Source organism: Fundulus heteroclitus, unplaced genomic scaffold (genome assembly GCF_011125445.2).
Source record: "Fundulus heteroclitus isolate FHET01 unplaced genomic scaffold, MU-UCD_Fhet_4.1 scaffold_493, whole genome shotgun sequence".
Lineage (NCBI taxonomy): Eukaryota > Metazoa > Chordata > Actinopteri > Cyprinodontiformes > Fundulidae > Fundulus > Fundulus heteroclitus.
This window is the reverse complement of record NW_023396916.1, coordinates 48,196-62,526: the sequence shown is the minus strand read 5'-3', so window position 1 is coordinate 62,526 and position 14,331 is coordinate 48,196. Positions and strand designations below refer to the sequence as shown.

The 14,331-nt window shown below is 37.5% G+C and overlaps 1 protein-coding gene across 5 annotated transcripts in view; it reads right to left on the bottom strand.

Moving 5' to 3' along the window:
• LOC118560855 (tetraspanin-15-like) overlaps positions 1 to 10,020 on the bottom strand; it is a 39,718-nt gene extending 29,698 nt beyond the window's left edge. For 4 of the 5 annotated variants that reach the window (XM_036132373.1, XM_036132374.1, XM_036132372.1 and 1 more), the window contains exon 1: positions 9,828 to 10,014. In XM_036132373.1, coding sequence (XP_035988266.1) covers positions 9,828 to 9,911 — 84 coding nt within the window. In that variant the 5' untranslated portion in view covers positions 9,912 to 10,014. Of the gene's footprint in view, positions 1 to 9,827 lie in introns of all 5 variants that reach the window. The other variant, XM_036132371.1, reaches the window with a different exon arrangement.
• Between the last annotated feature and the right edge of the window lie 4,311 nt (positions 10,021 to 14,331).

Below are 14,331 nucleotides of genomic sequence, written 5' to 3'. Positions count from 1 at the left end.
GTCGGCATCCCAGGGATCTACGTGTCAAAATGTGGGACTTAAACCTGAAAAAAAGACTAAGGAGATGCTGGCTGAAGCTTAATCTAAGTGCAACATGAAAGCAAAAAAACAGCAGCTTGCAAATGCATTTGGGGTCAATGACTGGCTTTGGAGGATGTGCTCGGTGGTCAAAGGGAATTAAAATTAATGTGTTTGGCCATAATGACTATTGTTACATTTGAAGGAAAAAGTAAGAAGCTTGCAAGCCTGAGAACACCATCCCAGCTATGAAGTACAGAGGTGTTTTTTTTTAGTAGGGACTGGTGTACTTCATAAAATAGATGGCATCATGAGGAAAGAACATGGAGCAGAAATAGTGAAGACACATAGAACACATCAGTCAGGAAAGTTAAAGCTTTGACAAATATTGGTGTTTCAAATGTACAAGAAGCAAAGGTATACAGCTAGATTGGTTTAAAGGGGGCGAAAGGACACCAAAGTCAATGTTTTGAAAGATCCATCACAAAGCCCTCATCTCAATCATCCAATACATTTGTGGGCAGAGCTGAAAAGGTGTGTGTGTGTGGACAAGATGCCAGACAAACCAGACAGCAGTTCCTTTGCTTCCTTTTTTGTCTATTCCTTTCAAAGTATTGTGGGAAAGACACCCACAACACATGAGAAGACATGCATTTAAAAACACAATTCAACCAATAAAAAAGTTCTTGAATGTAAACTTTCAAGAAATGTGCCCTCTAATTATCCTGGCATCTAACAATGAGAAATCTTTTAATCATAACTGCCCTTAAACTGAGAAAAAGGTCTGATTTAACATCAGAGGCAAAACAAAGAAAGGTTATACAATTTATTTGCACAGTGCATGTAAACATCTGTTTTCAACTGAGTCCCATTATAGTAAAAGGTGAAAAACTGTTTTAAGATAACTTCACTGTCTAATGTTTAACATCACAAAACAAATTGCCTTTTTTCCCCCTTTCAGAGAAGTGAGTACACTTGCTATAGCCACCACAGATAAGGTTCACAGGCATGCAGAAGAAGTCTAAACAAGCTGGTAATGGATGAGAGCTGCTGAATAAATTATTGATGTATAAAAGACAAGGTGGACTGCTGCCACAGTTCAATCAGTTTTCTCTTGTTCATTTGGCTCAGACACAAAGTGAACCAGATGCTGTGTTCATTTAGAAGTTAAACCAGAAGGGAGTACATTTTGGACAGCTTTGTTATTTATGTAATCATTCAGTTTCAACGAGCAGCTGATCACCTTATAGATTTACCCCCCCCCCCCCCCCCCCCCCACAGTTAGAACATGAGTGGGCCTGTTAATCTGCCAGCTGCTGTTTACACTGCGGCTCTGTGGTAATACTTATGTGTGCTATGACATCCAGTCTTATCACTGAAAAACAAAAACAGGGAAAAGAAAAAAAAAAGTTTATCTCTAAAGGCATAGTTTTTGTTGATCATTCTGAACACGGCAAGTTTGTCTTATTTTTCCCTTTGAAAAAAAAAGCTACAAATGGATTAAGTGTGCTTTTTGGGTCTTTCTTTTGTTCAGTGAGCGACAGAAGAGCGGTACATTCAGATGACAGGAAGACAGCCGCTGACAAGTGAATGAGTCCTTATCTCGTGGGTCACCATTCCCAGTTCTTTAGTGTGGGGTGTGAAAGAAAAGGACATTTTCTCACTTCTGGTTCTCATTCTTCATGTAAGCAAAATGATAGACCAGCTGCTGCGTTTATATGGTCACATTAGCAGGCAGCACAGTCAGTTATGAATTTAGAAAAGAAAAGAAAAAAAATAACGCAGGGGAAATAACTCAAAAGGAGGTTGACACTCAGAGCTTGAGAAAATGTGATCCCCGAAGGCTGCTTTACAGTCACTGTTATGTTTTTATCCATCTGTAGAATATAAATATATAGCAGAGAGGAACTTTGATGTGAATTCAGATTTATTAAAATGCAAGATGTGAGCACTGGGAGCAGGAAGGCAGCAAACACATGTAAGGGAGTAAAACAGGAGACACTATGAAGCATTTTAATATAGTGCAACCATTTCATGAATATGAGATTTTGTCAGATGGATAACCTAGAGAAAAAATACCATGGTTTCACTGTGTGTAAACAAGATTTCTAAAGAAAAATGTAAAATATAACATGATCCGAATGATTTTATTTTATAAACAGATGCCACATTTCCTTCTGCAGCAAAACCAACATATTTTTATAACTGTAATAATTTTATATATAACATGCACATGTAATTTTAATTTCAGACATATTCCTCCAGTAAAGACTCGTGAAAATTTTATTTTGTAATAAATAAATGACAAACGTTCTTTTGCTGCACCATTCTCTCTTGTCTTGTTGATGCCTTAACTATTTGCGTATTTTCCAGTGACACCGGCACAAGGCCAGGGTTGGGACTTTGACCCATCATTAATTAATCATATTGGGTGAAGAATGACACAAAAAGCGCTGATTGGCCACAGGCTGAGAGGACCATCTTTAGGTGACCAATTAGAGATCAGCATGGAGTCAAATGGAAGCCAAACGTTTAAAACCACACATGTACATTCATCTGGCATCTCTTGTTCATATAAAAAGACACACACACACACACGCACAAGAGCCAGCTGACCAGCAGTGCACAGCAACAACTGTGAGAGAGCAAGCACCCTGTTAATCTACTCTCCATAAAGCCAGAAGACTTTAAAATATATAGTGGAAATTTTTAGCAGTTTTATACCAGTAGCTTTAAAAATCTTGGTATACTTTAATACCAGAAACCTGCCTATGCTTAAATCATATATAGTTAAAAGAGGCAATTTTTTTGGGCAAATGAAGTGGCTTTTGATGGTTATTTGTCAACATACAGAATCTGGAAAATTTGTTTACACAGCCAAATCTTTCATCTCTTGATATTTATATTCACTATGGGATTCTGTACCATATTTCAAAAAAGCAATGCTAAAGAGCAAGAAAGTAAAACAAGTATAGAAGGAATTTCTGGTATTTCGGGGGTTCAAAAGTCAAAGTCATTTTTAACACCACCACTATAAACACCACAATGTCCTTTCCTAACATGTCCCTACTCGCCATCTGTTATGTTGTCTGCCTGATGGGTGGCTCACCACAGATTTACTCTTAGAAGAGAGGAGAGAATACCCTTAAGAGCATTTTAAAAAAATAGAGAATAAACTAATATCTTTGGTCAAAAGCAACAAATGTTTACAGTTGAAACTAAATTAACCGGTTGGGCTACCTTCTGGATCGATGCAAACACATTTGAACAAAAACAGTGAAGAGAACCTCTGAAAAGGAAGGTTGTAAAACATAACCTATGTTCAAATCTACTTCCCAATCTTATTGTCTCACTAATAAAAGCGCAATGAAAACATATGTCTGCCTCAGCTTTTACCTCGGTGGAACAAACTACAATAACACAGACAGGCCCGTGTTTATCTGTGTGCCCTTAAAAGATGTGGATGACTGATATAAAGGAAGCAGGCCAAGGGTTTGTTGCCAGACTACTGACATATCTCTGCAGGGCTACAGTTGTGAAAGCATAGAGCAGAACTTGAAACTCAACAACAGTTCTGAGACTGAAAGGTAAAAAAGTGTTATTTAAACCATAAAAAAAAAAAAAGTATCCAACTGAGGAATACTAAGGTACGGAGTCCAATCTCTGTCACAGACGGGAGCTACATTCAATTCAATAATACTTTATTAATCCCAGAGGAAAATCAAATGCTGGTGTGACTCATGCTGCAGAGCTTCTTCAACATGTTGTAATGACCGTTGTAGTTTGTGTTATTTGGCATTCAGTCACCCCTTCAATGTGTTTTTAATCATTTTTATTTAGCTGACATTTTAAAACACAAACTCCATCTTAATCAAATTAAAAGTGTTCAAAGCTAAATTAATACAAATCTCTGTGTATCTGCAGCCATGTTTCTGAATTATTAGTATATTTTCTTGGACTCTACAGCAGAGTATATCAAACAGGAGAAAAAGATTGTAATACAAAAACTATATTAGCCCAAACATTACATCAAGCAACTCCACATCGCATTGCTCTCAGAGTATTGTAAATGGTTTATAAAATATCAATAGCAGAATTATTCACTTAAATCAACAACGATGTAGGTCAGATTCACACAGCAACACATTAATCATCTACACTCATACCCAAAGACGTACGGTATCTGTGCGAGCTACTGTTATCTGGTTCCTTTTATTCAGTTATTTGTTTAATTTGTTGGTTACAATTGTAAAGCCATACAAGTGTTGTGTGCACAGAGGTGTAACTTAACTTTTCCTGTTGTGTCAGGCCCATGCATCTTGCTGTGATTGGTTTTGGGAGCACAGGGCTATAAATCAGCCTCACGCTGGCATCATGATGATCTCTCAGAAACTTTAATGTTGAGCATTTTATACAGAGTACCTGCTAAATGCCAAAATGCTGATTTTAAATACTGCTGGATGTGGGTGCTGCTTCAGTAACATCACCATCATACGTCTTAGATGCAAAACTTGTCTCCTTACAAGAACGGGTGGATTCCTACACTTTCTGTCTTTTGTAGATTCTGCCTAGCCTCGTGAGACCATCCTGATCTCGCGAGCTTTCAAGGTTTCACTCGCAGATCAGTCTGGCTACTCTCCGTTAAAGAAAATTTGGAGCCGTTCACCAAACGAACGTCCAATCAGCGTTGGCTTTGAGGCGGGTTGAGGTGTGACGCAACGGGAAGTGCGACAGTTCAGTCTAAAGAACATGGCGGCTTCAGCCGATGAAACTAGCGTTAGCATGGCTATCGAGCAAGTTTAATTGGAATTACAGAGTATTTCTTTGCTGAGCTAACGAGCCTTTACCTGCAGCAGCAAGAGTAGCTTGGCTTGTGGTTGTGTTTTCGTCGTCGCTCGTAACAGAGCGACAACAAATCTGATTGGTTTATTTGGCCCGTCTATCACCAACATAGGCCAATCAGCTAACCAGTATTTTCGCCCCTTCCCAAAATTACTTCAACGGAAGGTTTCCAGATGGATATGCGGAGCAAATCTATCTGGCGGAGTCAGGTAAGATTCTGCCTAAACCAAGCAACAACTTACTTGATTGATTGGATTCTGACAGCTTGAAATGTTTATTTATTAGTCCTTTGTTATGGATGCATCTCAATATCGTAAAGTCATTTAGTGGTTAAATTCAGTCATTCAATTTAAACATTAAATGCATAACATACTAAATGGTATATTTCCAATTATTTACTTCAGCAATTTAATATTTATGGCTTACAACCAATGAAAACCCTGATTTTTTTTTTAATTAGGATAGTACACGCAACCAATTAAGAAAATAATTTTTAATGAACATTTGCCGACTGAAAAGGTTGTATACTGTATGCAGGGCTGGGCAATACAATTGTTGTGATAATTTATCAAAAAAAAAGGTAGCAATGGTAAAAGTATGGTTAAAAAATGAATAAGAGAACCTACTAAAATACTAAAACATACAGTATTTGCACTTTTAAACAGCAATTGAAATAGTTTTAATACATCAATCCAAAAAAAGTAAAAAAAAAAAAAAAAAAAAAAAACACTGGACTTCTTTTCAGCTTCAGAATAAAAGTCCAGTGTTATTTTCTTTTCTTTTTTTTTTTTGGGGATTGATGGCGACAGCCTTTTTTGGAGCAGCTCAGTGTCACACATAAAACAGTTTGAAGTAAAGACTTCTTGCCGGCGAGACGTTTATGGTGTGAAACCATGGGGGGGTGAGGCTTTACGTGAATGCACTTATATGTATATATGCACTTATTTTGACATTACAGTCAGGCAGTCTTGTAGGCAGCTCAGGGGTCCGATCAGGTAGTGGCACAGTGTAGCGCAATGGTCTGAATATCTATTGAGCGGAGCAACTTCATTGCTAACCAAAGTCGTACTTACACATTTTAACTGATTTTTGAGCACATTGTACCACATAAAATTGATCAGTAAGCACAGCAGTAATCATATATAAAGGTGCACTGGATTATAACCAACAATTTCAGAGAAAAAGGATTTAAGTGCACATAATAGTCCAATTTTTTTTAAATACTGTAATTATATATATATATATATATATATATATAAAATTCCACAACACTGCATGCACACAGCTAAGGGACTTTAGAGAACCCACATATGCACAGGAGAACATGCAACTTCCTTGCAGAAAGAACCCAGGTCTGGGTTTGAGGAATTTAGACGCTTCCTGCCGACAAGGCAAAAAGACTATCCTCTGCTCCACTTTGTAGTCGTACATCAAAATAAAATTAATATAAACACTTGAAATACAGCCCCCTGTGGGGAATTAATCTATATACACCATGTGTTGTAAGAGTCATACCACTGTAACATGAACAGCTTCCACCCCTTAAAGAATAAATAAAAAAGGTGAAGACCAGTAATTGAGCAACAGACTGAAAAATATCAGCGAATCAAAGGTTTAACACTGCAAACACACAACTATTAACTAAACTATAAAGCTACTTTTTGTTTCAGTTAGTACTTGACTCACAGCAGTTCCGGGCTGATTTTAAACCATGTTTACAAAATATTTTATGAAATTCAATCCGACGGGTATCCACAGAATGTAAGGCACGACCTGTTGTGCTCCTATCAGCTTCACGCTGTCCTTAAGTTGTTATTTGAGCCTCAAAAGAAACTTATTGTTATGGATAGCCTGTTCTTAAAGTGCCACTGTCCTTAAATCTTTGACCAGAGTATGCCGGATATCACTAATAATCATGTGGACATTGTTTCTTCTCCGTCAGGAAGCATTAGTTGGCTTGTTTGCATCCTCAGCAGCTGATGCATTAGTCTGTGCACATCCTGTTCTACAGTACAAAAACATTATGATATAAACAAGTCAGGCAGGTCTGTATTGATAAAACAATACCTCTATAAAAGTTTAAGCAGCACAAACTTCCCTACAAATTGCATTTAATTATTCTTTCAGTATCTGCTATTAATGGCAAAAGTTGCAGAAATACTGAGTACAATATTCATTGAATAAAAAAAGCTGAATTTAACTCACATCTTATCTGTGTAGATTCTGAACATTTCTACGCTTTCTTGTGAATGTTACAATATGACTGAAACTGCTCATGATTTTTTCCCCCCAATTAACCACATTCTTCTCAGAGCCAGAGTAGAAATTACTTCATTACAAAGAGTTGATCAGCAACCTGAGGAAGCAAAGTAAATGCAGCTCGATAATTTGCCTTCCCTCCCACTATCAGCACAGCATTCATTCTCTATAATAAACCCACTCCCGCACCATCTCTCTCCTGCTCCTCTGTTTGCCCACGCCAAAAGGATTCGGAAACAAACAAGTGGTTTTTAACTGGAGTGTCAATCACCCATCTGCTATTACAAATATACACCGTCATTCCTTCTGTCGGATAACCCAGCTGCAGAGCCAACGATGTTGGGCAAAATAAAGACTAACAAAGTGAGATAGGGTGAATGCAACCTGTCAACACATGTTCTTCCAGCTGAATGATACACATGACACACATGAGGACTTTGCTGATGTAATATCACAACAAATTTTAAATATAACTGCATAATCCTATTGTATATCCTAATCTATTAAATCATTAATAACGCAAAGCTTTATATCATTATTTGATCAGCTGGCATTTTACCCCATCAGACAGAATTTCACTGTTGCAAAAATATAGATAAGAATTTAGCTTTTAACAAACAATTTTTTCTCATTTTAGATAAAAGAGCTAGGAGAATTGTCCGTTTCAAAACTGCAAAACATGTTAATCACTTAAACCTGTGATCAAAAAAAAAAAAAGTGCTTGATATCTTTAGACAACGTGGACATCTTTCCATCAACATATGCTTACATATGACCTTTCAGTGTGCAATGCTAGGATATGAGTTTAGATGGCAGGTGGTGTGGACAATACAGGCCTAGCATTCACTAAAATGTTTTATAAAGACTATCTTATCTTATAAGATGGTAATTGTCTAGTTTTCTATTAGTTCATACAAGGTCTTGGTTCATCATTTGATGGTATTAAAGGAATGGGTCAGATGGTTCAATGTTTTCTCAGTCAATACTGGAAATGCATTAACACCAAGACCCCACCTACTTTAATTGCCTTTTTGAGATTTAGTTATATATATATATATATATATATATATATATATATATATATATATATATATATATATCTCCCTTGATGCATAAATTGGACTCATCTTTGTTTTCTTTTGGATTTAAAGCTATTTCTATCAGACAACCTGCAGTACGCAGTTGTTCCCCTCCAATGTTGCATTCCTTGCCAGTGAACTTAGTGAATATTTGTAAGAGGATAAGAATATGAACAAAGAAAAACAAACAAATCTGTTGAAATCAGAACCGGCATGTCAGATCTCAAAGTCAAACGGAGCTTGGCCATGAAAAGCCAGACCCATACAGCTGTTGTTAACCGTATAGTTAGGTGTGGTTATGAGTTTTCTGCCTTACAGCAGATAACTTTCTGAAAGCCTGATAAACAGTTACCAGGAATTTCATAGTGGGTGGATTCCTTCACACAGGACCTCAACCAATCGTGAGGTGTTGCGCAAGGAGTTTTCCTCTTAAAAAGGAGAGCAATGCCTGACAACTTCAATGTGGAATAAAAATTTTAGAAATTGAAAATCAAGCTACTACAAATAAAAACACAGCCTGAAATGTGAAATAATCTATTGACAACGATGATGTTTACATCAGTCCATTGGGCTTCTGCCATTCTCACTGGTGGGTCTGAGCATCAGAAATGGTGTGTACACAATGCTGACTCACACCGGTTTCCTTCCTGGGAAAATGGACGGTGCACAAGCAGGGATTCAAGTAAACAATGTGCTATTTATATTAATGTCACTTTATTGTTTGACCAGATGATTTCTCTGGGTGAAATTTACATGGTTTTGTTTTATTTTGATAAAATAATTTTCAGAGAAAATGGAAAAAAGGGATTTTCATGACAATCAAAGTTAACATAGACACCTGACATACATCATGTAATGAAATTAACTTTTTAAAACAGAATTATAAAAATAATAGACCATTTCAATATTTCTAAGTCCCTGCATAATAAAGAGCAGCTCCCCCCCCTCCCCCAAGAAATTGGAGAAGCTCATTAAAACAGCTGTGTAGATCCCATGCCTTGACCACAATTGTGACATAGACCTTGAGTCATGGGAAGCTTGCGCTCAGAGCCAAACAAAAACAGGAATTAAATATTAAAAATAGTCCTTAAAATCTTTAGCACCATGATAGTAAATCAATAACATTTAAGCAGTCAGAAGTAGGTAAATCAGGCCATTTAAGTCATGAAGGCTCCTGAAGGAAATTATGACACTTAGATTAATTTCCATTTGTTTAGTAAAAATTATTTATATTTGATCATGTGCTAATGCATCCTTGACACACATTATTATACTACTAATACTAGTTTGACGACTGCCTAAGGCAGTTCCTTAGTGCCTTTCTCTGATTGCCTGTTTTTTTTTTTTTTTTTTTTTTCCAGAAGCAGCAACTTTTAGAGTAAAGGTGAGCAGAGGAAGGTGTGGCCAAGAGGTAAAGCGCACACGTTCTGCTGTGAGAGACTCTGTGTCTTGGTTGTAAAACACTGCGAGGGAGAAACTTGAATAAAAATAGAGTAAACTGAACGAGCGGCACTGCTATTCTCGATAGACCTGGGCGGCCACACATGAACGAGATCAGCTTCATCCGGCCGGCCGACCAACCAGGCTCTCTGACAAACAAAACATCTCGATAATTACGGCCACACTCACCCAAAAGCTGCAGGAGTAGAAGAACAAGAAGATTTTCATGAACATGTAAGGCATGTGTTTACAGAATCCAGTGTCGCAAGCCATTTTCTTTCTTAGTGGGGAGCGCAGTTTTCAGCGGCTCTCGTCTCTGTTTCGTCTCTCTGTTGACAACAGCTCACTTCCGCGTTGTCGCCGTTTCCACACCTGCATGTGCGCTCAGCTGCCGCTGATTGGTCGGCTAAATACAGGTGCGGCTCGATCGGCAAAAAAAAAAGTAATCGAGAAGTTAAATTATTTCAATAGATCAGCTCAAAGATTTAAACTCATATATAATTTAGTTTCGATGCAATGACTTTGATTCTTCAGGTGCTGATTTCAGGTAATCTTGACGATCACCCAAAAACAAACCTCAGACTCTCCAAATATGTCTTGGGCTGCGCATGCTCTCAATGCCTGGCTGCAGCGGCGTTGTTAGGATCCTGAATTATAGGGAGCTTAGCCCTGGTCAGATATAGTTGAATTTCATGTGAGGTAGATGAATGTCCCTACTTCTAGTCATTTAATAAATACGAAATGTAGTAATACAGTATAACACATGTGGTGCCAGTTTTAAATTAATTTAATATATATATATATATATATATATATATATATATATATATATATATATATATATATATATATATATATATATATATATATATATATATATATATTTACAATTAAATGTATGATTTTTAATTTCAAACCTTTTTATTTATCTGAACCTTAAAATAAATTCTCACAGTTTGTTTTTATAACTATTGAGAAAAATCTGTTTGAATCTCTCATATTGAGAAAAGCTGGATAAAATCCCTCCAGCTTACTCTATGCAGGAAGCTCTCCTTGCAACCCTTGTAAGCCACTTTTTTTAGTTTCACCTCAATTTTTTAACACACATTGCAAATCTGCCAGTCATACAACAGAAACATTTTTGGCATCTAGACGAGGGAATAAGTCAAACCAAGCATCAAAACGGGGGTAAAAAAAAAAGTGACGTTGAAAGCGTCATGGTTAATCTAAAAGCTTTACATAGAATCGGCCAAAAGGAACATAGACCTAGTAAGCAACAGTTGTGTATAAAGAGCCTTTTTGATGTTAAGGACAGAAACAGCAGACTGTTTTAAGATTACAGAAAAGCAACGTAGATAACTCGTGTAACCGCATATTGTAAAGTATGCAAAACACGGTTTCTGAATGTAGAGCATCTTAAACCTTCAAGTAAATGGGGTGCAGAGTGTAGCAGAAAATCCTGTTTGTCAGCTTAGAACAGAAAACAAAGGATAAAATGTGCACAGAGTCTCTAAAATTGGACTGCAACAAATGGGACATAATGTATCTTTTTATGTTCAACTGTTGCCTGCACATCTTAGAAAATCACAGTCAGTGAGTTTTTTTTTGTTTTTTTTTACAAAGCATAAAAGCTTTTATTTCTTCTTTTCTGCACCCTCCATGTTGGCCTTGGTCCTGCTACTCATGTGAAAGTGCCCACATGCTGCACATACTGTATACACAGAAAGAAAATGTGGAGTCAGCAGTATGGGCCTGCTTCCCTTCTCTTCGACGTAAACCCATGCACCTGCTTTCACTTCTGGAGAGAAGAGCAGACCTCGGGAATTACAAATAAGTGGCAGTTTGGTGACAATCATGGAAGCAGAAAACACAAAAAAATAAAGGAGTAAAAGTGGTAAGGCACAGCTAACATCAGAGCCTACCCGCTGTTTGCTCTGCAGGACATCAACACATGCCAGAGACGGTTTTTGAGATGGCATCACTTCAGCTGCAGCACTATGATCCACAACAAGCCATTCAGGGACCATTACACCATCATTATGTGAGCACTCAGTATTCATAGGTTAGATTGTACCCATCTTCAAACTTGTCTGTCATTTGGACCCCAGTTTCACTCTTGAGAGGTTTTCTGCCTTGCACAGTTGTGACACTTTGATATTGACAAATCCAACCACAGGTAGATTCACATCTAAAGTAAGATGACATGATAGGCAATAATAATACGACAGTAAAAAAAAAAAAGTGTTTTTATTAAGTGACATTTAAGTACGACAGCTATGTAAAATGTTTCCGCAGTGTTATGCTATGGTAAAGGGAGTAAAAAGGAGCTAAAATATGAAAGAAGCAGCATTTAAAATACCTTGCATCCAGAGAAGTTAATGATTTTGTGCATTGGATAGAAACATCAGATAAAGATAATACTGATAATAATGATGTTCTTGATTGTTTTACTTAACGTACACTAAGAGCAAAATTAGTTAAAACTTCAAAAATGATGGACAGCCGTCATCAACAACATGGTAGTGGAGAGAACTTGTAAGATCTCAGCAGGATTTAAAACGTAAGTGATTTTTAGAAGATGGAGGCTCTCTCCCACTCTACAGGCCTTTAACTACTTTTATTCTAATGTTTCGAAATCAACCAGTCTCTCAACTACTCACACATAAATCTGAAGAAAAAATATCTCTATATCTGTAACACACAGTGGAAGCAGAATCAGGAGGGATTTTTTCGTATATTTCCAGGATATAAAATTGCATTTAGAATTCACTTTTTAACCAGAATTATAAAAAAATAATTGACCATGTCAATATTTGTATATCCCATAGAAAATGTACAATAACTACTAATTTTTTTCACCAATTACAAGAAATCGAAGAAGCTCCTTAAAACAGCTGTGTGTATCCCATGCCTTGACCACAATTGTGACATAGATCTTGAGTCATGGAAAGCTTGTGGTCCGAGCTATCAGAGCCAAGAAACAAATAAAATATATAAAAAGTAGTCTTTAAATTCTTTATCGCCATGATAGTAGATCAATTGAATTTAAGCCGCCAAAAGTAGGTAAGTAGTAGGTAAATCAGGCCATTTAAGTCATGAAGGCTCCTAAAAGAAATTATGACACTTGAAGCTTTTAGGACCATTAGATGGACTTCTGCTTGTTTAGTAAAAATATTTATATTTGATCATGTGCTAATGCATCCTTGACACACATACTAATACTACCAATGCTAGTTTGACGGCTGAGGAAGTTCCTTAGTGTCTTTCTCTCATTGCCTGTTTTTCTCTGAAGCAGCGTTTAGAGTAAAGGTGAGCAGAGGAAGGTGTGGCCAAGAGGTAAAAAATGCACAAGCTCTGACGTCAGAGAGTGTTTCTTGGTTGTAAGACATTGCGTGGTAGAAACTTGAAAAACTAGACTAAACCAAATGAGAGCTACTGTTATTCTGGATAGGCGGCTTCACGCGAACTGCCTCATCTGCAGAGACTCCTCCAGCCAGCCACGCTGTCTGACAAACAAAACATCTCAATAATTACGGCTGTACTCACGCAAAAGATGCAGGAGTAGACGAACAAGGAGTATTTCGTGAAAGTGTGAGATCGGTGTTTACAGAATCCACAGTCTGTCCAAAGATGGGCTGCATGGGGGTGCAGTGATGCAATGTTGCCTTGCAGCTAAAAAGTCTTGAGTTCAAAACCCAGTCTAGGCTCTTTCTGCGTACAGCTTCCATTTTCTCCCTATTAATCCTGGGCTTCTCTCCTCCCACCGTCCAAAAACATGACTGTTAGGTTACCGTTGGACGTAGGCTCCAACCCCCCTGGTTTAGATAGGGGATTAAATCTGATAACAGTGACATGAGACAGCGCCCAATGGGTCGCTTTCCGGATGAGAGAAGGCAGCAGTCTTGTTCTGTCTGGCACAGATGTTGGATGTTTGGATAGGGGAGTCTTTGGGTCGCACCAGGACCTGCTTTTTATCATGACAGGAAAAAAGAAACCAGTGTTATTTTGGCAGTGGAATGAAAGAAAAACAACAGCTTTGCTGGAGTTGCATTTAAAAAATAGTTGGACATCTGGTACTAGCTACATTTTTTTGTTAAACTGTTTAACCGTGTCGAGTTAGTGAGGGTCAGACAGTCTTTCTGACCAGTTCACATGCGAGCAAGACATGCCTTGGCCATTAAGTTTCAGTTTTGACTGCTGTTGGATGATAGCATGTGAGGATTATGCAGCAGCTAAAATGCCAGTAATAGAGATTTTCCTTTGTTATTATGCATACATCCACACACACAGAACTTTGTAAACAGCTAGTGTACCAAAGAAGTCTCCATTTGTTCTCCTTCCAGGAGAAATTAAAACATAAAACTAGCAAATCAGGATGATATACCCAGCAGGCAATCCAGCCAAAAAACCAATACAGAAGTAATTTTCAAGTCATCTCACGCTATTCTTCTCCTCAATTTTCCCACCCCCTCTCCAAACTTTCTCAGGTTTTCCTTTCCTTTCACCTTGCTTGTATGACAAGATGCAAAAAGAATGGGCACCGATTTGTGGTGTAAGTGGTTGGGGAAAGAGAAAAGGAACTGATTTTTATTCATTTTAAAGAAGAGGAGGGTTTTCGGGTCACTTTACTATATAGAATAAAAGGAGCACTTTAAGAGTGTGTGGACACGTCTACCTAAAGATTATTGAGAAG